General features: G+C 37.7%; 1 protein-coding gene across 1 annotated transcript in view; it reads left to right on the top strand.

The window, feature by feature from the left end:
- synpo2lb (synaptopodin 2-like b) overlaps window positions 1–21,952 on the top strand; it is a 35,888-nt gene extending 13,936 nt beyond the window's left edge. Inside the window, exon 4 of the mRNA XM_007259725.4 lies at window positions 14,736–21,952. Within this exon, the coding sequence (XP_007259787.3) occupies window positions 14,736–17,425 (2,690 nt within the window). The 3' untranslated portion in view covers window positions 17,426–21,952. The remainder of the gene's footprint in view (window positions 1–14,735) is intronic.
- The last annotated feature ends 4,973 nt before the right edge of the window (window positions 21,953–26,925 follow it).

The following is a 26,925-nucleotide window of genomic DNA, read 5'->3' as shown; positions in this document are numbered from 1 at the left end:
TTGTAGGCTGTAAGAACAAGCAGCATTGTTGTTCTGAGCTGCTGCAGTAACTGAGCTGTGTTGGCTGATCTCTCAATACTGTTTACTCTATAGCAATTTTTTTTTGTCTTCATCTACTTTTCTATGATTAATAGAATCTTTTTTTCTATAAAAAAAACGATTCACCTGACCATAACATTTTAAAGTATAATTATTATGCAAAGCAACTAATGTAACAAAAAAGTAATATACTTTTATATAGTGTTCCTATTTGTGTTCTGATTAAGTTGACTATTATATTAGTTTATTAGTATATTCGTTTTTACTAAAACCAATGTACTATATAGTACTTGAAAAAAATAATATAGTAAATAATATATATATAAATTTAGGAAAATATTATATTATTAAAAAATATATATATTACATGAACTTAAAATGTATTAGGTAATCAGTTAAAACAAAAGAGTTTAGTTTAGTTATTGGGTTTTAAAGTGTAGTTACTTTGATTGATTTTATAATAGTGAAAAAAATAGCACCAGTATTTAAAAGATATTGTTGCCATTTGGCAAACATACATAAATAAGGTGTTACAATATGGTATTAAAATGCTGTAGAAAATCTTGATTAGCCTTTAAAAATAGATGTTAAATGTGTCTGTAAACTTTTTTTTTAATGCAATAGTATGGTTAGGATAATACATTCAGCCCAATAATAAATAGAATATTTAATACAGTGAAAAACAGGGTAAAATATGTTGGCCATTGTTTAAAAAAACATGAACTTCGGACCAAAACAAACCCTTCCTTAGTTAATGCCTTGTAAATACACACACAAAACCAGTCGTGTTTTAAATCCTGCTTAGATTAATGAATCCTAAGCAAATTCTTTGTCTATTAAAGCTGTAGAGTTATGAGCCCAATCTGAACGAGTACTGAATTCTAACACTGCCCCCAAGAGGCCACTGAGTGCCAGGGCAAACCACCCTGCCAGAACTGTAACCAGACTGTAAAGTAATTAATGTATCCCATAAAACTCTGACACATTTATTATTAAACATGCAATTCTATCAGCTTTAATAAAAATATAATATTGGTGATGAGATGTTCTGTCAACAAAAACCTTCTGAACAACATTATAATCTGGACACTGTGTATTCATATAGACACATTATTAATAATACATGTTACATAAGATAATAGACCCTGGCCTGTACATAAGCCCACGCATCAATTCTTCACACTCAATAATAACTGTGATATAATTATCAACCCTGTGGAATGTCCTTTTCAATAATCTTCTCCTTCAATGTTGTTTTTTCTATATTTTTCCTACATTTTAAATGAATAGTGAAGTGATTCAGACTATGAAGGAACACATAAGGAATCATGTAGTAACTTAAAATAATGTGTTAAACAAACCAAAATACTCTGTGAAGAAGCATTTAGGTTCTCTTATCTGGGGAGCTGTTTGTTAACTTGTGGTTTCTGAGGCTGGTAACTCTGATGAACTTATCCTGTACAACAGAGGAAACTCTTGCTCTTCCTTAACTGCAGCAGTCCTGATGAGTGCCAGTTCCATCCTTATAATGTTTTTGATGGTTTTTGCTGTTACCGCACTTGAGGAGACTTTCAAAGTTGTTCGATTTAACATTTAGATTGACTGATCTTCATTTCTTAAAGTGTTTTTTCTTTACTTCTGTCATTTTAGAGAAGTTTTGCCATAATATTTATTGGAACATTAATCATTACAGCTGTTCATTAAACACCATTACCGGTGACTACCTCATAAAATGAAAAATCTAAAATATGAAACATATTCTGGATTGTTTAACACTTTATGTTTACTAAATAATTACATATGTTGTTGTTCATATGTTAATCATTTGGATGGCTTTAGTATTAATCTACAATGCAGAACCGCTGAATTGAAGGTGTTTCCAGACTTTTGACTGGGACTGTATTTCCAATATGCAAAAGAAGCAGTTTAATAATAAAAAAAAAAACAGGTATTTAATGCACTTATTGAACTTAATAATGGAATTTTATATTTAATTGCTTGCAGATAACTATAGAACATTTTTGCACCTTCTCAGATTTTAAATACGCAGTACGATTTTTTAAAATAAAATCATGTTTAATTCCCAAAATAAATATTAATATATTATTATAAGCATTTCTTATTCTTATTATATCCATTCACTTTATATAATTTGACAGTCTATTAATAAATTAAATTTAATGTATATATATATATATATATATATAATTGTAATGAAGAGTAAACTAGTAGATATTCCCCAAAATGACAAATATAAAAACACCAGTGCCTTTTTCATCATACAGAGTCTATTTAAAGTATATGAATTGTATGTAGAGGCAGTTTAGACAGTAATAGCTCTGTATATTCTGCTGCTTTGTAACTGGAGTAGGTTGGTGGTGAGCTCATCAGTGAGCTGATGGTTGGGGGTTCTTCCATGGTGCTGTTAGAGAGGCTTCCTGTGGGGTGGGTTTCTGGCTGTGGGGTGGGCTTCTGGCTCTGGGGGGGAGGAAGAGCTATATTTTCCCCGTGAGTCAGTCCCTTAATTCAAGCACTTCTGTAGCATACCTAGAAAGGCATGTCCAGCTGCTGTTTGGCGTCACCGGGGCATGTTTTAGAAACCTCAGCTCTTCTAGCATTTGCTTGGTTTCATGTTTTGTTTTGTTTTGGCCTAAAATATATTCTTTTCCGTATTTTTTCTGTTTATTTTTATTATTTCTGAACTTTTTCCTGGCTATAGAGAAGAATGAGAGGATGGAGGGGTAAGAGAGGAGTAGTGAGAGTTACAGTAGTTATGAGATTTAATCCATATTTCAGCATAATTAAAAAAAAAAAGATAATCTACCTTTTGAGCTACTAAGCAGTAGCAACACTGTGTGTTTACATCACTAAATAACACACTAATAATATAGCTAAAATGTCACCAGACTATGAAAGGAATTTGGGACTAAACTTGGTAAAATTATTAATTTGCTTAAAAAGTGAACACATTAAAGTTTACAGGCTAATTGATTGCAATAAACATATTAATGTTGACAGCACTAATTTTATAAACTTTGCTCTGCACTTTCAGTTCAGTCTGTATACAGTTTGATCAGGTCATATCCTCCAGACTGACTGAAAGTAGAAGCTGATTTACTGCATGGCCTGAAATTAGACTCCAACAGGTGCAGTGCGCCTACAGTGTGCTGAGTACATTGTGTGTTCAGTGTGTGGCATCATGCTTGTTTTGCATTGCTTGACTATTGGATTTTATCCAGGGACGTTTTTAAAAATATATATAAATATATACATTAAATAAATGATATTATTTTCTTTTTAAGGCTATTTTGAGTCACTGATATAATGATGATTATAATTGTAAAAGAATGTATTAGCACTATTTTTTTTAACAATATATTGCCCCAAATATAATTGCGATAAACAATAGCTTTGTCATTTCAAGACAATTTAATTAATGCATTAATGCACAGTATTAATCTGGAAATCTATTCGGGGATAGAATAATATGATAAAAAAGGCTTTAGTCCCAAAATAGACAAAAATATTAGTCTTTAATCTTTTTATGAATTTAAGACTATTTCAACATTTCAGAATATTGTTTTGTTGAAAACTTTTTTTATATAATATAATTGTAAAAAAGACAACTAAAACATGCCAAAATCATAATGTCAACTAAAATAATCTAAAGCAATAAAATATCATAAAATTAAATATTACATTTCATAAATAATTAAATATCATACAACACTGTTTTTTAAACAAAGCTGGCCACTCCTGGGAAGGTTCACCACTCTTCCATGTTTTCTCCATTAGTGAAAAATAGCTCTCATTGTGGTTCTCCGGAGTCCCAAAGCTTTTAGCTTTTACAGACTAATAAACCTCAATTTCTCAATTTCTTTCTCATTTTTTCCTTGAATTCCTTTGGATATTGGCACGAAGTCTAGCTTTTGAGTATCTTTTGGTCTACTTCTCTTTTTCAGGCATGTTAATTAAGTGATTTCTTGATTAGGAACAGGTGTGTCAATAATCAGGCCTGGGTGTGGTTAGAGAAACTGAACCACAGTTAAGTTGGGTTTTAGCTGGGAACACTTTTTCACACAGGGCTATGTATGTTTGAACTGAATTTTCTGTTTATATGTGTTGTCTTTTGCTTATATTTAAAGTAAATTGATGATCTGAAACATTTAATTGCAAAAAAACACACAGACATAAGAAATCACTTTTACACACCACTGTATATCATATACTCACGGCTACTTTATTAGGTACACCTTGCTAGTACTGGGTTGGACCGTCTTTTCCCTTCATAACTGCCTTAATCCTTCATAGCACAGATTCAACAAGGTACTGGAAACATTCCTCAGAGATTCTGGTCCATATTGACATGGCAGCATCACGCAGCTGCACATCCATGATGTGAATCTCCCGTTCCACCACATCCCATAGCTGCTCTATTGGATTGAGATCTGGTAACTGCGGAGGCCATTCAAGTACAGTGAACTCATTGTCGTGAGTTGATTCACGCTTTATGACATGGAGCATTATCCTGCTGAAAGTAGCATCAGAAGATTCAGGTACACTGTGGTCATAAAGAGATGAAGGACATGGTCAGCAACAATACTCAGGTAGACTGTGGCGTTGATGTGACACGATGCTCAATTTGTACTAATGGACCCAAAGTGTTCCAGGAAAATATCCTCTACACCATTACTGCAGCACCATCATCAGCCTGAACCAGTGATAAAAGACAGTATGGGATAAATCCATGCTTTCATGTTGTTGACGCCAAATTCTGACCCTACCATCCAAATGTAGCAGCAGAAATCATCAGAGACTCATCAGACCAGTTAACGTTTTTCCAATCTTCTCTTGTCCAGTTTTGGTGAGCCTGTGCGAATTGTAGCCTCGGTTTCCTGTTTTGTTTCCTAGTCTTCTGCTGATGTAGCTCATCCGCCTCAAGGTTGGACGTGTTGTGCTGTTGTTTAGAGGTGCTCTTTTGCAGACCTCGGTTGTAACGAGTTTTTGTATTTAAGTTACTGTTGACATTCTATTAGCTGGAACCAGTCTGGCCGTTCTCCTCTGATCTCTGGCATCAACAAGGCATTTGTGCCCACAGAACGGCTATCAGCTCACTGGATATTTTCTCTTTTTCAGATCGTTCTCTGTAATCCCTAGAGATGTTTTTGCGTGAAAATCCCAGTAGAGCAGGGGTGTCCAAACTTTTTTTGTTGGGGGCCAGAGGGACAAATATATTTGAAGTCAATGGCCACAGACTCTGTAATAAAAAATAATGAAATAGACCACTTTAAATAATAAATTTTCCTGATTATTTCATTTACACACCATTTTACTTGACTTAATATCTTTATCTATCTTTGACAGTGTTGTGTAAACAAACATTTTTCAAATTGATGTTTAATTTCATGATGTCTCTTAATATTAAACTCCTTAATTACAGCAACTTTTAAACTCTTTGGCCATTTTTCTTCGCTACAACTGCGTAGCCTCTCCACTTTTAGACTCTTTGGCCATTTTTCTGCGCTACAACTGCGCAGCCTCTTCACTTTTAGACTCTTTGCCCTTTTTCTGCGCTACAACTGCGCACCCTCTCTGCTTTTAGACTCTGTGGCCCGTTTTTCTGCACTACAACTGGGCACCCTCTCCGCTTTTAGACTCTTTGGTCCGTTTTTCTGCACTACAACTGCGCACCCTCTCTGCTTTTAGACTCTTTGGCCCGTTTTTCTGCACTACAATTGCACACCCTCTCCGCTTTTAAACTCTTTGGCCCATTTTTCTGCGCTACAACTGAGCACTCTCTCCGCTTTTAGACTCTTTGGCCAGTTTCTGACACCTAGCGTTCAAACTTTGAATCTCACATTATAAAAACCTGCTTAACAGCGGACCAACTTTCATTCTATTTCTAAAATACCTCGCGGGCCGCTACAAAAAAGGAAACGGGCCGCAAATGTCCCGCGGGCCGTAGTTTGGACACCCCTGCAGTAGATCAGCAGTTTCTGAAATACTGGTCCCATAATCCATGCCACGTTCAAAGTCACTTAAATCATATTTCTTCTTCATTCTGATGCTCTGATGGTTTGAACTGCAGCAGATCGTCTTGGCCATGTCTCCATACCTAAATGCATTGAGCTGCTGTCATGTGATTGGCTGATTCAACATTCATGTTAATGAGCAGTTAGATAGGTTTACCTTTAAGTGTTAGTACAGGGGTTAGACAATGAAACTGAACACAATAATTTATTGTGGTGACGGACAGTTCTGGTGGAAACAGGAGAGTTGAGGTGCACATTGAATTCTGCCGTGATTTGATCAGCCGTGGTTTTATGTTTTTTGGATACAATCCAGGTTAGCACCCGAACATCCCTTTCAGACAGCTTCCTCTTACAGCGTCCACAGTTAATCCTGTTGGATGTGGTTGGTCCTCCTTGGTGGTATGCTGACATTACCCTGGATACTGAGGCTCTTGAAGCATCACAAAGACTTGCTGTCTTTGTCACAGATACGCCAGCAAGACGTGCACCAACAATTCGCCCTCTTTTGAACTCTGGTATGTCACCCATAATGTTGTGTGCATTGCAATATTTTGAGCAAAACTGTGCTCTTACCCTGCTAATTGAACCTTAATACTCAAGGTTTGTCCAATTTAGCAATGAAACCTCACACATTAAAATATCAGGTGTTTCAGTTTCATTGTACAAACCCTGTAAGTGGCTGGTGAGTGTTTATTGTCTGATAAATCGATAGTGTGATCATCGTAACAGACCTAAGTGTACCACCACTTTAAATAGTTACATAACCTCATATTTATACTCATAGTGCTATATTAAAATATCGCAGATATGCTGGAGCCAGTACAGCAGAGCCAGTATATCTTGTCGGTAAGGTGCTAACTGTCCTGTCAGAAGTGTTTGGACGGGCCCAGCGCTCTGCAGATGGCACGCTGTCCACATCTAAGCCTGGGTCACCTTGTTTTAACGAGCTGTACTGTATATGAGAGCTGTTCTGTGGTTCATGTGGTTCAGGAAGTTGTGTGTACCCTCGTTACTGGATTTAGATTCGTCACACAGTTTGTAGAGTTAGTGGGATACCATGGCAGAACATTCATATACTGGTCTGGTAATGAGAGAGGGGTACAGATGCCCACTGCCTTTGAAGCAGTTGGGTATGGGGTTCAGTTTAGGTTCGGGAAGAGGGAATACTGCTGATGTGCCGCATCCCGAGGAACAGAAGAATATATATATATATATGACTACAGCTGGGATTGATTAGAGTAAGTGATGAATTTGCTTCTTTAACACAATTTAACACCTTAAATTCAATGTTTTTCATTATTTTAAAATGTTCTACATTATAGATTATAGATAAACTATGAAGAAAAACATATCTACATGAAACTATGAAGAAAAACATCTAAATGACTAAAATCAGATTTTTTTTTTTGCTCAATGTGGCTCAGATCTTTTTTTCATGGCTGTGTGAATTCATGTGTCTTTTAGCTTTTACGCATTAGCATAAGCATTAGCGCTACGTGCTTCTCTCTCATGCCCGCACATCTCTTGGTGCAGCTGTGCAGCTATAGCTGCAAAAAAAAAACAGCAAAAGCAAACCACCTGTCCTTTTTTCACCTCCTTAGCCTGAGCATGAACTTCAGACCAGCTGTTTACTGTTTCTCCACTCCAGCAAAAGATGCTCCACATATGAGCTGCTAACTCATCAATTTCCCTTTATAAAGCTACGAGTCGTCTCCCAAATATGAGTTTTTCTTGTTGTTAGTGAAGAAGGAGACGTTTATACACACATCAGTGTGCAGCATGTGAGGAGTTTCAGGGACAGATTCGTTCACATTACACACAGATACAGATCACTTACATTTGTAAATGTGAACCATCAAGATAAGTTAAATCCGATCTAAGCAAAAAATCTGATTTGGGAAGTGTGGCTTGTAATGTGAACGTAGACTTGGCTGGATTTTCTCAGTCAGCTTTATGAGGTAGAGTCACCTGGAATTCAGGCTTTCAGTTAACAGCTGTGCTGAACTCGTCAAGAGTTCCTTAGCGCTCTGCAGATGGCAGGAGGTGTGTTCAGGTAAATTTCTGTCATTTTGTGAAAATACAGGAGCTCCACTGACTGATTAAAACCCTGACAACAGTCAATCATCAACAGTCAACAGTCCATTCCTATAGGTGCTCCCAGCACTCGTACACCCCCACTCATTAAACACACACACACACACACACACTTTCTGCCCAAAATTAACCACACCCATGATTAATTAAGAGAATTTTGCACCCTCTTGATATCAACTTAGATCCTTAATTCACAGATGCTCTAGAGTTCGCTAAAATATGGCCCAAAGAGTTACTTCTGTTGATAAGATAAGAGCCCACCTAAATGCTTCACAGAGTATTTTTTTGGTTTGTTTAACACTTTTAAGCTACTACATGATTTATTATGAGTTTCTTCATAGTTTGGATGACTAAAAATAACTGATAGACGGATCCATTAATATTACAAAGATGGAAATTCAATGGTGTCCAACAGTTCAACTAACTAACTGGTGATGCAAGGAGTAGATCTTTGACCTTCTGGTTTCAAAGATGGTCCACTCCCTTATTGGCTGTTCCTTAGCTTGATTGACAAAACTCAGGGCCAGGTTGTAAACGTGTGAAGCGTAATAGATCGGGGGGTTTGTGATTGGCTGTGCTCATGTGGGATCGCGACCCCGTGGAGTCTTTGGAGTCCTAAAGCTGGTGGGGTCTTACTGAGCAGGCCGAGCAGACAGGTGGTGGTGTGTCCAGACAGGTGGGCAGTGCTCATCAGTGCTCCTCACTGACTGAAATAGGTCCAGTGACATAATGGGGTTTCTTTGGGCCTGGGGCAGGGTGTTGTGGTTAGACAAAAGGTCTTTAAAAGGTCTCGCCCGGGGCCGAGGACCACAGCGTTTCGGGACCAATGTGGGCAACGTTCCCAGGGATTGCTGGCTGCTCTCCACCAGTATGTGAGTGTGTGTCCTTCCATTCGATGCTGGCATGAAGGTGGGGGAACAAACTGACTTTTTCCTGGCCAACATGAAGAGCCTCACACTGCCTGCTGAGGCTGGACATGTAGTACCCGCTGTCTACGCAGGTAAAGCCTATGTGGACTTCTTTATTACTTTGAGGGATGGGGATTAAGCCTGGTCTTGGACCTAGAATTTATTTTAAATGGATATTTGCCATTGAATAGAACATATCTCCTTGGATGTGGAAGTGTGTTGAGGATGCTTTATGCCTTTTAAAAGAAATAGATATGTAATTTACTGTGCTTTTGTCTTTAAGTTTGGATGTTTTTGGCTGTGCTTGTTTGATTTGTTGGGCTGATACTGTCTGTTTAGAGTTTTTATATGACCTGATATTTAATAATTCGACTTGAGTCTATTTAGTATTTAGCATTAATTATATTTTGGGGAAAAAAAAATAAATTCACAATTTATTTTTCACGATTCACCTAAAATCCTTTAACTTTCCCAAAAATCAACTGTGCACCTTATAATACTATAATGCTACTTATGTATGAATTCTACCAGTCAGATATTAAGAACCAGTAAACCACCCTGCTGAAGTACAGTGTTGTGTTATAAGGGTGAGTTTTTTTAGTGAAGTTTCTCCAGCAGTAAGGCTGGGTGCACCAGCATTAGCATTAGCATTAGCCGCTAACCGCTGCATTAGCTCTTTTGCTGTTCAGAGGCGAGTATATCGGACTGTAGTCTGTGTGTTTACTGTGTTAAAACAAGCTACGTGGTAAAAACTGCTAGCTGAAAGCGCCCTGGGTTACCGGATCACTCAGTGTTCCTCAGTGTAGCGTTATCAGGGGGAATTTATGCCCTGCTAGTGCTGCGGTTAGCGGCTAATGCTAATTCTGCTGCACCCAGCCTTAGTGCTGGAGAAACTTCACTGAAAACTTAATCTTGGGATTAACAAAATATTGGGAATCTAATCTTACTGTAAATAAACAGAAGTGCTTTACTCACCCAAATAAACAGTTTTAAAGAAAGAAATCTGTGTAGATTAACATCCAGCACTCTTTGACTTAAAAGAAAATGTTTTTATTTAAGAATTTTAAGAGTTTATTTAGGCTCCCCGCCAGCTTCACTATTAGAAGGGAAACATGGCGACGCCCTTGTTCACTTTGATGTAGGCATCCTTACTAGTGTCACTTAATGCGCCTTAAAATCTGGTGTGCCTTATGTATGAAAATAGACCATAAAATAGATGTTTATTGTTTATTATATGTGCCTTATAGTCCAGTGTGTCTTATAGTCTGAAAAATATGGTACAACAGAAATATACAGGTTATAAGATAACCCTAAATTATAGTATTCTAATAATAATCCAGTCCTTTTATACTCATATATATATATATATATATATATATATATATATATATATATATATATATATATATATATATATATATATATATATATATATATATGAGTATAAAAGGACTGGATTATTATTAGAATAACACACCTCGTCTTATTCAATGCGTTTTCTTTCTTTTTATGATTTTTTTTTTACATTGTAAATTTAATATTGAAGACTATATTAAAGCTATACAGGAACACACACTGAATTGTTTTGTTAACAAAAAGTGTTAAAAAAACAGAATATGTTAGAATTATACTTCAGATTCTTCTAAACAAGAATCACATTATCTTTTTCGGACAGATCTGCAGACTCTTGGTGAGATTTTAATCTCAGTGTCTTCATGAGGGAGAGTCACCTGGAATAGTTTTCTCAGCAGTCTTAAAGGAAGGAGTTCCTGGAGGTGCTGAACAGTAATTGCTGCTTTTCCTTCCTTCACGCGGTGAAAGAGGCTCCAGCTCATCCCAATTAAATCACCATCTCAGTTCATCAGGTTTAGATCAGATAGATAGATAGATAGATAGATAGATGGATAGATAGCTGATAGTGCCCTGGCTTACCGGAACACTTAGGATTCAGTAGTCTAATGCAGCATTTGCGTCCCACTAGTGCTGCGATTAGCGGCTAGTGCTAATGCTGCTGCACCCAGCCTTAGTGCTGGAGAAACTTCACTCAAAACTCACCCTTAGACAAAATATTGGAAATCTAAGCTTACTGTAAATAAGCGGAGGCGCTTTACCCACCCAAATAAACCGTTTTCAGGACTGAAAAACACTGAACGAGAAGAAGTATCCAAACTTTTTACTGGTACTGGACACATTTTTGATAAGTAGAATTAAATATGTGGAAACAGTCCTCACTCATTTTGTGTTTGAGGGTAAAAGCTTTTCAGAGGTCACTCTCTCCTGCTGTTAGTATGTGCTGGGCTATTTGTAGTGAAGGCATTTCTGTGCCAGACATGCTTTCAGCATCTCCTCACGGCATTACAGTGTCTCGTTACAGAACTTTAACAACTGAGGAGATATAAAACCATTTTTGGCAAGAACTCAAATAAAACTGTGAAAAAGTGAAAGCATGTATGTGTGAAAAATGGATAAATACCAAATGGCCAAATGGCTTGTGTATGGTTCACTGTCAGTTTCTGTTTTTAGTCCATATACAGTGATGTGCCAAAAGTCATGGGACAACAGTATGTAAAGCTACCATGATTTATTGCTTCAGAGATCGCTTGGGGATACCCAGACCTGTAGTTGTGAGATTATCTTGTGAATGAGAACAAACTAAATGAATAGTGAAATGATCCAGACTATGAAGGAACACATAAGGAATCATGTAGTAACTTAAAAGTGTTAAACAAACCAAAATACTCTGCGAAGAAGTTTTTAGGTGATCTTATCTGGGGAGCTATTAACTTGTGGTTTCTCAGTGGCAGTTTCATCATCATCATTTTTTTGCGACTGCACTTCAGGATACTTTAAAAGTTCTTAAAATTGACTTTCGCATTGACTGACCTTTTCTTAAAGTCATTTTTTAAACCTTTTCTTAGTTGAGTAGTTCTTGCTTGTCATAATCTGGATTAGAACATTACTCAAATATTCACTATTCACTGTATACCTGTAACTCTACCTCTTCACTACTTTACTTTAACTGATGCTCTCAAACACTTTATTAAGAGACAAGAAATTCAAGTAATTTACTCTTGATGAGTTCAGCACAGCTGTTAACTGAACGCCTGAATTCCAGGTGACTCTACCTCATAAAACTGACTGAGACAACCCAGCCAAGATGTATAAAACTGATCATCTAAACAAGAGGTTCTAAAAGAGTTTAACATTTTTTGTTTACTAAATAATTCCATGTGTTTTTCTTCATAGTTTGAATGACTTTAGTATTATTCTACAATTTAGAAAATGTAAGGTGTGTCCAAACTTTTGACTGTGCTGTATATCAGTCAGTACAGAGTTTTATCTTCAGCAGAACATGACAAAAGACTTGGAAAAAAATAAGAGACCACTAAAAATTGAGTTTCTTTGATTTTACCAAATTGAAAACCTCTGGAATATAATCAAGAGGAAGATGGATGATCACAAGCCATCAAACCACCAAACTGAACTCCTTGATTTTTTGCACCAGGAGTAAAGGCATAAAGTTATCCAAAAGCAGTGTGTAAGACTGGTGGAGGAGCACATGATGCCAAGATGCATTAAAAAAGAAAAAAAACAGGGTTATTCCACCAAATATTGATTTCTGAACTCTTAAAACTAACTGTATGAATATGAACTTGTTTTCCTTGCATTATTTGAGGTCTGAAAGCTCTGCATCTTTTTTGTTATTTTAGCCGTTTCTCATTTTCTGCAAATAAATAAATGCTCTAAATGACAATATTTTTATTTGGAATTTGGGAGAAATGTTGTCTGTAGTTTTTAGAATAAAACAACAATGTTCAATTTACTCAAACATCCTATCCATCAGGTCACTAAACACCCGGCCGTGATTAGCACTAATTAGCTCTTGTGACAGAATCTTGTAATGAGAATCACACATTCCTCACGAGTGACGTTGAGCGTTTGAGCCTCGCGGATGCCTGTGGGCTCATGGGAGAATATTAGCATTCATATCTCTCTTTGTCATTATCTAGTTCAGTCAGTGACCTTCAGTGATCCAATCAGGACAGAATCTATGATGTTCTTAAGCCTGAATAATAGTCATTTTGGCTGCTTAACACATGAAATCATGTCATAGACCGGGGGTGTCCAAACTTTTTTTGTGCAGTCATGGGCCACAGACTCTGTAATAAAACAAATGAAGAATTATACTACTTATAATAATACATATTCTTGATTATAATCATTTACACATCATTTTATTTACAAGTTACTGTCTTTATCTATCTTTGACAGAGTTGTGTAAACTGAGATTTTTTTTACATTGATGTTTCGTTTCATAACGTCTCTTAATATTATTATACTCCTTCATTACGGCAACTTATTCCTGAAAATTAAACATATTAAACACACTTCACTCTGAACTCAACTAAAAAAAATAATAATTTTCCCAATGTGCCTGAAATTTTCTGCATTCGCAGGTGTCATAGCGACACCTAGCGTTCAAACTTTGAATCTCACATTATAAAAACCTGCTCAATAGGGCTGTCGTAGGCTGATCAAGCACAACATTATGACCTTATTTTTATGTTCATTATCCATTTGTTCAGGTCCACTGATCATATAGGACACTCTGTAGTTGTATAATAATTACAGACTGTAGTTCTGAACCTGTTTCTCTGTATATTTTATTATTCTCCTCTTTTCAGCCTGTTCTTTAATACTCAGAACCGACAGGATAGAAAACCACCACAGAGCAGCTATTATTATTATTTAGGTGGTTATTCTGAACACCGCAGTGATTAGCAGTGATTAGCATGGTGGTGGTGTATGAGGTGTTAGTGTGTGTTGAGCTGGTTGTACAGTGAGTGGATCAGATACAGCAGTGATTAGCAGTGATTAGCATGGTGGTGGTGTATGAGGTGTTAGTGTGTGTTGAGCTGGTGTTACAGTGAGTGGATCAGATACAGCAGTGATTAGCATGGTGGTGGTGTATGAGGTGTTAGTGAGTGTTGAGCTGGTGGTACAGTGAGTGGATCAGATACAGCAGTGATTAGCATGGTGGTGGTGTATGAGGTGTTAGTGTGTGTTGAGCTGGTGGTACAGTGAGTGGATCAGATACAGCAGTGATTAGCATGGTGGTGGTGTATGAGGTGAGAGTGTGTGTTGTGCTGGTTTGAGTGAGTGGATTAGATACAGCAGTTCTGCTGGAGTTTTTAAACACCTCAACGTCACTGCACGGTATTGCTTAGTTAATTCTGCTTCTAAGTCAGTAATCAAACTGGCAAATAAGATTTGGAAATTGCGTGTGGCATCTTTAAGACTTTTAGGAAGGAATTTTAAAGGTATAATTTCACTTGAAACCATTTAGTACTTGCACTTTTTGAATTAACAAGCATGCTGCATCTGAAACTGTTCTGCTATCTGCATTGTCCAATAAAAGAAAATAGACCAAAAAGTAATACTGTTGTTTTCCCCGCCCACTCCTCCACTGAACTAAAACAGCCTAAAACAGGAACCCAAAGAAGCCATCTCACAGGGCTCATTCATACTAGATGAATATGAGACATTAAGGTTGTTTTTAGATTAAGAATCTGCAGATATCCTTACCGTAATCAAGTGTTCCTTTGAATGTAAAAAAAAATATATAAAAATATATCTCTAAATGTCTCCTTTTCGTCCACAGAGCTTCACCGGAGCGAGAGTGTACAGGACAAGCAGGTGAAGGAGGCCCGAACCAAGTGCCGCACCATTGCCTCACTTCTGACGGACGCTCCAAATCCTCACTCGAAAGGTGTGCTTATGTTCAAGAAGCGCCGTCAGCGCGCAAAGAAGTACACACTTACCTGCTTTGGAAGCGTAGACGGTGAGAGCTTGAGCAATACAGAAGGAGAGACCGAAGACGAGAGTCTTTTCCCGGGCAGCGAGTCAGAGTTGGACGAGGACTGCTTTTCTGCAGCGCCGGATCCTACCTGGGACAGTGGCTACCTGGATATTTTGGACAGGAGGACCTCAGCTTGCGTGGTAACTGACGAAGACCCAGAGGGAAGCCCTGGTCTGAGTGCCACCTCTGGAAAAGGGGCACAACTTTTTGAGCAACAAAGGAAGAGGGCTGAGAAGCATACATCCACACCTGTTACCCTGACGCCGGCCCCCATGCCCCAGCAGCAGCCCAATAATATGATGATGTACACACCAGTTGCTCCAGTTACACAGGCTACTCCATTTTCATCTCACAACAGCAACATGGTGAATGGTGAACCCATGGTGGTGAGCAGAACCAGCATGGTGCTATCTTCACCAGGCCAGACTTCAATAACCCCCATGACAGGAACTTTACCAGAGCAATCAGACCCTTCGTCTGGCAACTCTATCCACAACAGAACAGCCAAACCATTCGCCCCAGGCTGCATCAGCCATAGAGCATCCACAGCTCCAGTCATCTTCAGGCCCAACACTGCCAAGAAAGCCCCACTTCAAGCTCAAGCTGTGTCTGTGGCGTCTGTTGCAGCCCCTTTCAGCCCTGGTGGTTCTGGTGGCTCTGATGGAAAGAGAGCAATCTCCACCTCTTCCCTGTACATCCCACCCAGACCTGCCACAGTCAGTGGCCCTCCATCAGTCTTCTCTCCATCCTCTTCTGTTACCTCCCCTCCATTTTCTCCTCCTGCAATAAACTACCCACCTTTTTCTCCACAAGGTTCAGGAATATCTCCCTTCTCTCCTACATCTGCTTCAGCTCCACCCTACAACCCAGCTACAGCTATGGCAACTCCACCTTATTCTACGCCCGCAGCACAAACTTTCAGTCCTCCTCCTCCTCCTTCTTCTTCCATGGCTAGCACCCCATATCATCCTCCACCTCCAGCTTCAATGCCATCACAGTCCTATTTTTCCCCTTACACTGCTTCCTCCACTGCCCACCCTCCTGCTTTAGCTCATGCACCAGCTTATGCACCAGCTCCTGCCCCTCTGCAAATTCCGCCAACAGTTCCTCAAGATGTTCCTCAGGTTCAGAACATGCAGCCATCGCCAAGCCACAAAGTTTCCTTTAACCCATATATCTCAGTTGCAACTACTACATCCGGAACAGCAGTGACCCCCGTGCCCCAGCAATATCCCCTCTCCAATTCAGGCCCAGTGGTTTCTTCTCGAGAGCAGCGGATCTCTGTGCCAGCTACTCGCACGGGCATCTTGCAGGAGGCTCGTCGGCGCAGCACTAATAAACCCATGTTCAGCAAACCTGAGGAGAAGAAGCCTGTGTCCTACAACCCGGAGCTGCTGTCTCTCGTGCAGAACTTCGACGACAGGTCTCGCTCCGGAGCAGAGCACGGCTTTGAGTCTGGTCCAGAAGAGGACTTCCTCAACTTGGGTGCGGAAGCTTGCAACTTCATGCAAGCCCAAAGGGGTAAAATGGCGCCACCGGTGGCTCCAAAGCCGGCACACAAAGCCCCCGAGATCCCTCAAATGGGAGGTAAAGGAGCCGAACTGTTTGCACGAAGGCAAAGTCGCATGGATCGATATGTGGTAGACAAGCACCCCAAATCTCCAGCTCAGCCTCGCGAGCCATCTCCAACACCTTCGCTCTCTTCTAACTGGAAATACTCCCCCAATGTCCGTGCCCCTCCTCCAATAAGCTATAACCCTTTGCTGTCCCCGTCTTGCCCCCCAGTGGCCCAGCGAGGCAATAAGGCTAATGAACCTCCAAGAAGCGGAATCAAGGCAGCTCCTGGCCAGAACAAGCAAGGCATCAAAGCTTTGGACTTCATGAGCAGACAGCCTTACCAGCTTAACAGCTCTTTGTTCAGTTATGGGGGAGGCGTACCTCAGACAGCTTCAACCTACCAACAACAAAATGGATTTGCCACAGCCGGCAGCAACCTGATCTCACCAAAGCAAGTCCCTGTCAAATCTCCTCGAGTCTACGAGATCAAGAGGTTCTCCACACCACCCCCAATGTCAGCACCCACCACCCTGAGGCCAACAGTGATCGTCCCTCGCTCTGCCACCACTTTGGCTGAGCCTCTATGGCGATCTGACCTCAGTTCACCGCCTCCTGTTGCTCCACGGCCTGCTGCACCCTTTTCTCCTCCACCTCCTGCCCCTACGGCGGCGCTGCCAGCACTGCCCCAGTTTTCCACTGCCGCTGTGCCCAATGCAGTTCACATCCCAGCACCTACACCTATGCAAGCCCATGCTCCATTCCAGGCAGCAAAGCAATTCAAAAGTGCCCCTGAGCTGAGCCCCCTGTCACCCACTAGGGGGCGCTCTGCGGTGTCTGGAAGCAGCCAGAACCTGCAGGTGCCCAGACCCCGATTCAGCACATCCAACATGGGCCTGCAACCCAAAGTGTGGAGGCCTGGCTCCATGATGTACTAAACTACACCATGCCTAAAAAAAAAGAAATAAATTGAACCAGCGCGTTGAAGTAGTGAAGTAACACGGTGCATTGCACAGTGCATCTGTGGAACATTTGGACACTGGAACTAATGATTGCATGTGCACAGTTTATTCACAAGTTGCTTTCCTGATCACCAGTTACATTTATTGACCTGTCTACACAATTAGATGAGTTGCAAATTTCATGCAATTTTACTTAGTAGAAAGAAATTAGGACTCAGCATCAGCAGCCGGAGTCTGAGAGAGAACACAACTGGCCATGCTCTCTCGCTCTCTCTGGGTGGGTAGAAGATACACAGGCATCTGTGGGCTGATGTATCAAAGATGGGGATCTGGCGCTTTCTTCTGCAAACTTAGCAATAGCTGTCAATAGCTGCAATGGATTGGCGGCAATTGGAAAAAAGGCGGGATTTGACTTCAAGTACTGTATATCTGAGTATATCTCCCAACTAGTGTTGGGAGCATTGCAAGTGATAGGGGAAGTCCTAGTGAGTGAGTGGGTTGGAAAATAGGAAATTGTGGAAAATTAACATTTTATTTTAGTTTATTATTAAATGTTATTTTTCTAAATGGGGCCATAAGTGGGCACCACTATCATAGGCGTGACTCAAGCCCACAAAGGTTACTGATTACAAGGATTACCAGGGTGTAAAAAAGGAACAAAAAGAAAGAATGAAAAAGGCTTCAACAGATGAAATCTTTCAACAGGTGAAGATGAGATAAAGATCAAAGATGATGAATGAAGACATGCAGCTCATTCCACTGCAGAGATTTATGGACCTGTCTTGGACTTGGAACTTGAGAGGGTTTCTATACATGTGTCAACATTGTCACGGGATGTTATAAATTGTAAGAAATTGAGTTATCTGGAGCAGCGACGGACAGTGAGGCACAGCGGTTCTGACAAAGAGAGATGAAAGGGATGCTAAATGCTATATGCTAAATGCTATATGCTATGGTGTCTGTGTGGAAAGAAACAGGACTGGTATCCACAGGAGAGATGGTACAAATCACACTAAACAGCACCCTAATCTCTGGACCTGCAGGTTTGATTTCCATATATTTGGGAGTGGATCGCTTTGGCTGCTTGATGCATGTGCAAAGAAAAGTCCCGCCCCTCCATAAAACAGAAATTCTGATTGGTTCTGCTGTGATATTTGAGTCTATCTGTTTTTGCATTGTAGATAAGCAGGATTTCTTTTATTAAACTCAGTTAAAATGTGTTAAAGAGTGTTAGAAAATATCAATATATTGAAATATTGCAATATTTTGTATTACAATACTGTACCAAAGTAGTTTACATGTAAAAATTGGTGTCAGAAGTGGTTAATTTAGTTTATGTTAGTTTAGTGTTTAAACCCCGCCCACTGATGATTGGCTTATTCTTGGATTCAAAGTCGATTTTTATTTTAAATGATTTTACTCTGATTTTATAATTATGAGTGTTTTTATACTATGTGAGTTTTCCTAATATTCCTAAAATCCCATTGCTTACATTATCACAATATAATTCTAAGTATGTAGTGAATTGTAACTCCTGTATCATGATACGTATCATATCGCCAAGTTCTTACCAATACACAGCTTGATTAAAAAAGTATTTTTTTAAGAAAACGTTCATATTAAATTGTTTAATGGTCTAAATTAGAATCTATTTTAATGTATTACTCATATGGTATTATTCAAACATTGTTTAAAAAAATGTAGCCAATATGATCCGAGGATTACTGGTTCGAATCCCAGATCATGCTGCTTGGCATCAGCAGCCGGAGTCCGAGAGAGCCCAATTGAGTACAGTAGGTGGCGCTCTCTCTTTCCCCTCATCACTCTTACTGTGTGATGTTGGTCAGCACAGGCATCTGTTAACTGAGGTATCAGAGCTGGGGATGCGTAGCTTTCCCCTATGTGCTTTAAAGCCACTATGATCCGAGGATTGCCAGCTAATGCTGCTTGGTATCAGCAGCCGGAGTCAGAGAGAGCACAATTGGCCCGCATGCTCTCCCTAGCTGGGGATGCGGCACTTTCCTTCAAGTGCTTTGTGATGATACCCATCATCATGATGCTGCATCAGCTGGATTTGAAAAGTGCAGTATAAGGCCTTTTAAATATGGGATAAAAGAGAAAATGGGATAAAATTAGACAAAATGTAGTCATTACAGGGTTTATAGGCTCATGAAAAACCTAGAAAAGTCATGGAATTTGAATTTCCATGCTTGGATTAGTTTTGGAAAAGTCATTGAAATTTGGTCTAAAATCTTTGAGTTTCAGTTTATCGATGGAAGTGAAATCTATCTATTTAGAGCTACAAATACTTCAGCTTAGAGTTAATTTAGTAATTTAACCCTACACAATGGAGCTCTCAGGATCTGACACACATTTTATTGAAATATTAAAAATGGTGAGTCAGCCTTTTATCAGATTAATTTTAGACCTACTTTTAATTAATCTAAATTATAGTTTTAGTTATTTTTTTTTTTTATTTTACTGTCCATGTCTGCACTGATGTTTTAAAAATGTTATGGTTATGGCAATTTGCCTTGAAGGCATGGAAAAGTAATGAAAAAAAATCATAGAAATGTATTGGTCTTTAGTCATTAATGATGTTTTTCCTTCAATCTCATGCTAAGCACCTCCCCCTGGATTTTGGAAAAAGAGCTTTGGCTGCTTGATGCATGTGCTCATTTCGCTCAGATGCTTCTCCAGACTGCAGAAGGTGATGATGCTGATCGCTCATATTTGCCCTGTGCTACATTCGGCAGTGCATGCGGCTCCCGGGGCGAGAGTTATGGTGGAGATGACTGCATGACAGATTGGAAAAGCACCTGTGTCATTTCTCAGTGCATGGTTTATGCCGCTCCATCACGCCAGTGTTACGCCTTTTTTTTTTTTTTTTTTACGTTTCATTGCCCCTGCTCTTACTGTGGAAGACGCTATTGCAAAAACAAACATGACTTCTTCTGTTTGAGGCTTGTGCTTTACCCATAACTCAAACCCATAACTAAAATTGTAAAGTTAAAGGGTAAATGTATAAATTTATCATCATCAAAGAGATAGTTGCACTTGCAAGAAGGTTGCAGAAGGTTAAAGGGTTGCATTAAAATGTAATTCAAAAAGAATATGGATGTCATATTTAATTTATAACAACAAATGAATATAAATCTAAACACATATGGGCAATATTTATTGAGCTACACTTACTAAAGTAGAGTTTAGCGGATGTGTACCAAAGCAACATGCCAGACGTTTCAGTAGACGTCTCGGCATTTACAGAGCTGTAGAGGTTCCTAATGGAGTCCTGTGATAATCTCTCCCATATAGCTCCAATATTCTCATCCCACACATATTCAGTCAGGGTTAGGCCTGGTGATGCAAGACATTTATGTCTTCAAGACACAGATTGATTATATTGGATGGATTATCACTGGTCTCCATTAGGAACCTCCACAACTCCGTAGCAGCGTTACACGTGCATCAAACACTACTTCTGTATGTGTAGCCCAATAAATATTGGTTATATCAGTCTAAATCTTTCTTTTAATCATGTATTGTTTCCGTTAACATTTATCTTCCGTATAAATAGTAAAGCAATTCAACATTTTCAACCTTCTAGATTTCAGAAACCTGGTAAATTTCAGAAAAAATCATACTAAAAAAAAAAAGCATGGTGGTGGTAGTGTGATGGTCTGAAGCTGCTTTGCTGTTTCAGGATCTGGAGAACTTGCTATAATAGATGAAACTAGGACTTCTGCTACAGTTTACCAGGAGAATGTCCCGCCATCTGTGTGTGACCTCAAGCTCAGGTGTACTTGGGTTCTGCAGCAGGACAATGACCCAAAGCACACAAACAAGTCCATTACTGAATGGCTTAAAAATATTTCTGTGGATGATCTTAAACAGGACGTTTATTCTCAACAACAAAAAAAAAACCCCTCCAATGTGGCTGAATTAAAGTAATTTAGCCAAAAAGAGTTCAACATTTTCAACCTTCTAGGTGCAACTATTTTTTAATGATGATGTATAACCATATAACCAGTTAAACAGATCCTGTGGTGGGTACCATTTCTCCTCTGGGGTTTTGTAGTTGGTTGTTGGAAGGTACAGTAAATGAAGCACTAGAGACATAAGGAATTTGTGATGATTAAAGGAATAAGGTATTAAGTAAGAAATGACACACAATATGAATCCCTTCTTTTTATGTAGGACACGTTTTACACTGAGATGTTCATTTTCATATTGCATAGTGCATGCCATGAGATTTAGCGTAGAAACTATTGCATTAAAGGTAACTATTTACTTTATAATGATTATGTGATGATGATAACAGTGTCTCAGCCGTAAAGGAAGTGTTCGCTGTGATTATGGTACGAGAAGGGAAGCTACAGGTTTTTTGAGAGCGATGGAAAGCTGTTATGAATGTATTGATTTGTGGGTCTGGGGGTTTTTGACTACTAATTTTTAATGTTTGAGACACAAACTGTAGTAATAAAAATATATATGAAAATGTCATCTGCTGTCTTTAAATTATTCATAAAGGTGGTCTACAATTACATAGAAATGCAATATGTGACATAGTATATGTTCCAATATCAAGAGTGGTGTTTTTACAAATGTTACGTGATCTATTATCACAAACATACATATATACATTGTACATACATACAGTGGCGTAAAAAAGTATTTGCCCCCTTACAGATTTCTTTTGTTTTTGCATTTGTCATACTTTTTTTCAGATGTTCAGATTATTAAACAAGCTTTAGTATCAGATAAATATAACTGATGATTTATTTCATTAAGGGAAAAAAATATCCAAACTATCCTAACTCTGTGAAAATAAATTAACTGTGATTTAATAAAAATAACTGTGATTAATCACACTTTTGTAAAGCTGAGTTCAATTTCACTACTAACCACAACCAGACCTGATTACTGCCAGACCTGTAGAATCATCAAGAAATCACTTAAATAGAACCTGTCTGACAACGTGAAGCAGATAAAAGATCTCAAAAAACAGCACATTATTATTATACCCTGATCTGTTGAAGAATATCAAAAACAGATAAGAAAACAAAGTCCCTGATCATCTATCAGTCAGGCTTTGGGACTCCAGAGAACCACAGTGATTCACTATTATTCACTAATGGAGAAAACATGGAACACTGGTGAACCTTCCCAGGAGTGACCGGCTGACTGAAATTACTCCAAAAGGGCATGAACAACTCATCCAGGAGATCCCAAAAGAACCCAGAATAGCATTTAAAGAACTACAGGTCTCACTTACAGCCTCAGTTATGGTCAGTGTTAATGATTCAATAATAAGAAAGAGACTGGGTGAAAATTATCTCCATGGGAGAATTCCAAGATAAAAAAAACACTGCTGACTAAAAACAACACAACCACCCGTCTCACATTTTTACTGTATATGTATTTCTGACTGACATTTCTTAAAGTATTTTTTTCTTTATTTAGTTGAGTAGTCCTTGCCTCTCATAATCTGGATTAGAACATTACTCAAATATTCACTATTCACTGTACACCTGTAACTCTTCCTCTTCACAACTTCACAAGTGATGCTCTCAAACACTTTATTAAGAGACAAGAAATTCAAGTAATTAACTCTTGATGAGTTCAGCACAGCTGTTAACTGAAAACCTGAATTCCAGGTGACTCTACCTCATAAAACTGACTGAGAAAATGCAGCAGAGATGTGCAAAACTGTCTGTATCCAAGCAAGAGGTGCTACTTTGAAGAATTTAAAATATAAAACACATATTCTGTTTTGTTTAACACTTTTTTGTTTAAGAAATAATTCCATATGTTTTTCTTGATCGTTTGGATGACTAAAATAAAAAATAAAAAAACACTTTTGACTAGTACTGTGTTCATGTAGGTGGTCCACAGCTGCATTCTTGTCCACATTCTCTGTTCTGAATGCTATTTTCAGTACCTCATGGTGTCAGTGCTGCAGATTAAAATAGTACTGTAGTAATTCTAGAGCCACACTGGGTGGCAGTGGTGCTCAGCTGGTAGAAAACATGCTTTATGCCATGGCATCGGTGACTGTGCACAAGTGGACTGGACCATTACCTAAAATAAATGAATGAAAGACTGATAAAGACAACTGGGACTTCAACTGACTACATACAGTATCTGTCTTAGGTAAAGTTAAATATATACACCCCAAAAATGATCACACAGTTGCATCATTTCCACAAGCTTCAGCAATATCACATCATTTATTTCAAGGTGTACTTTTCCGGTTGTTTTCTGTATTCTATTAGCCTATCTTCATAGTTAGCAATATAGCAGTGAGGCTATAAATCGTATAGTATTTTATATAAATCATGCTATATCAAGCACTGCTAAACAGCATTATCTTTTAAGCAGTAATGGATTTTTTATAAATACATTTATTTATCAATTAATTATAGTTTTTAATCACTGTTTAAATTTTGTTTAATTTAAAACCGAAGCGGACTGAATTCTGGGCTGAACTTTAAAATTGAATGCTTTTACATTACCAAACAGCTTTTCTACTGTAAGTGGAGTTAATTAACAGCACCTGGAGAAGCCTTTGGCATAATTGGTGCACCGGAAGTTGGCAAAACTGCTTTTCTTCAGGCTTCAGTGCAAAATCAGGACTTTAATGGAATCTGTGAGTATTTCTAAATCATTTAAGATGTTTTATTGCTCATAGTTACATAAAATTAAACAATTTGTGTGCTGAGTAAAATGAAGAACTATGTTTTTCTGAGCATTTAAATTGTTTCTGAGGAGATTAATTAACATTTTATTGCAGATCCAATATTATGCAAATTTTCTACGCTATAACACTGGATACCTTAGGTTTTACATATAGAACAATGACCATTTAGGGCTTAATCTGAAGTAGACACTTGGGACCAAACAATAATTCACTTCCAGACTTTTATTTATTTTTTATTATTTAGGTTCCATTTGAGAAAATCAAACGCAGAAGAAAATGTAAAATAAAAAAGGGCCTGTTATATTTGGAATTTACAATGTGTGTATTAATTTCCTGATTTATTAAGGTCTTGACAAACAAATTACAAAAAAATAAAAAGATACAAGACCCCTACCCTCTCTAATAACAAATAGAAAAAATATGTCACTATACAATATTGATATTTTGTTTGTTTGTAATAGGTCCATTTAAAAGCAATATTAATATTTTCTTTTTGATAAAATGACTCACAAAATTACACGCCTGCGCTCTGTGACAGCGCACCACGTGGTGACGGTTTGGCATGCCCCACCCCCAGCCAATAGGAGTCCAATCAGGGCAAAATACGTATCAATGTTTTCATCTGAGGGTGGACTATTGGTTGAAACAGGTGTCAATCACTTTTGTGACCCTTGAGAAAGGCTATGACCTGATTTGATTGGACGCTTCTAAACACCAACGTGAGCCAGCCTTCGCGCCATTGGTGCAAAAGACTGTCACTCAAGAAAAACAGTCGTTTATGGACCAATAAAAACCACAGAATCTAGAGGAAGACATCCTTAGCTTGTAGGTATTCACGTACAAGTTTACGTGAAAACATTACACTGCGTGGTCGCTGGGAGAATGAGAATATTACTGTCCGGTTGCGCTGAAACTAAGCGCATGTTTGTGTAGAGAAGTGAGCAGGCGAATAAAGGATCTTTTTGATATTATATCTGCGTTTCAGTGCTGTATTGTGGATGCTGTGATAGTAAGTGAATTTTCTGTAATAAAATCTAAAGTTATTTTATATACTAATAATATTGTACAAGGTTAAAGTTGCTGAGGAGGCGTGTTCTCCATGTAAATAATGTGGGAAAAAAAACAGGTTGTTTTCAGTAGGAGTTTTCTGGCGACTGGTTCCTTATAGATGGCTGAAAATGTGCATGCAGTTAGTCAAAGTATTACTAAGAAATATGAGTCGGTTAGTTGGTGGGTGTGTTTTCAAAATTTGACGTTTTTAAGCATTCCACTTTACATAGTCAGAACAGGCCCGCCGGCGGGTCCGATAGAGGGCGCTTTTAGTTTCTTGCTGTTGAGTTTGTTTGTTGTTTTCAGTGAGTTACTAAAGATTTAAAACCTCTGGAATATAATCAATTAAAAAAAATGAATGATCACAAGCCATCAAACCAAACTGAACTGCTTGAATTTTTGCACCAGGAGTAAAGCAGCATAAAGTTATCCAAAAGCAGTGTGTAAGACTGGTGGAGGAGAACATGATGCCAAAAAGCATGAAAACTGTGATTAAAAACCAGGGTTATTTCACCAAATATTGTTTTCTGTACTCTTAAAACTTTATGAATATGAACCAACAGTGTTCATTTTACTCAAACATACCCTAGTGAAAAAAGTAGATACTAATCATTATTATGCTATAGTGCACTAAATTGTTCTTGTAGCCACTTTATTAATCAGTTTATTTAAAGAGTGCTAAAATGGTGCAACGTTTTTTGTACTTTTTTTATTTAATTGTATAAAAATTGGAACTATTTCAAATATAATAGGTTACATTTATACTACATTTAATACATTTTCAATGCATTTAATAAATATTACAACTGTATCACTATTTATTAGATATATTAGAAATGTACTGAGAATTGATTTTAATATATTTACATTAGAGTACAAATATGTTTTTTGTTCTTGTCTTTTGTAAGTAGCACACTTCTAGTATACTTCAATGGGTATAAAATATATTTTAATACAGTACTACAATTTTTAGCATGTTACAAATTTACTAAAAATGTTATAAATGTAGTTATTTAATTTACTTTCTAAAAAGTTACATGATACATTGTACTTTAAGCTAAAAATGTACAAAAAGTATATTTGCAAATAAGTATATTTAGAAGTATATTGAATTACATGAAACTAAAAGTGTACTTCATAATAGTCTATTTATTTTAAATACACTATATTGTACTTTTTAAAAAGTATGATCAAAGTTTACTTTCAAACATTTGATGAAGCATAATGTTAATGTACTTTTAATATATTTTAAGTAAGTACATCAGTCTGTACTTATAAGTATATTTACTGCATACTTAGACATTTCTTAAAATGTTTTAAGTACAATTAAGTATATATTTTTTCACCGGGGTACCCTAGTAAACAAAGTAGATTAAATTATACTAAGCATTATTATGCTATAGTGCACTAAAGTGTTCTTGTAGCCACTGTATTATTAATCAGTATAATTAAAGAGTACTAAAATTGAGCAACTTTTTTTGTACTTATTATACTTTAATTACAGTATAAAAATAGTATAAAAGTCTTACTTAAATTGTAAAGTGAACTTAACTGTACTAAAATGGAACTATTTTAAATATATTTAAGTAATATTTAAACTACTTCATGTATTTACCCCCATATTTTGAATATGCTTACAGTAAAATTATAATATATTTAATGAGTATTACAACTGTATCACTATTTATTATACACCAGGTATATTAAAATTGATGTTAAATATATG

The sequence above is a fragment of the Astyanax mexicanus genome, chromosome 15 (assembly GCF_023375975.1).
Source record: "Astyanax mexicanus isolate ESR-SI-001 chromosome 15, AstMex3_surface, whole genome shotgun sequence".
Lineage (NCBI taxonomy): Eukaryota > Metazoa > Chordata > Actinopteri > Characiformes > Acestrorhamphidae > Astyanax > Astyanax mexicanus.
Note: the sequence above shows the minus strand (reverse complement) of the source record. Positions and strands in the feature narration are given on the sequence as shown.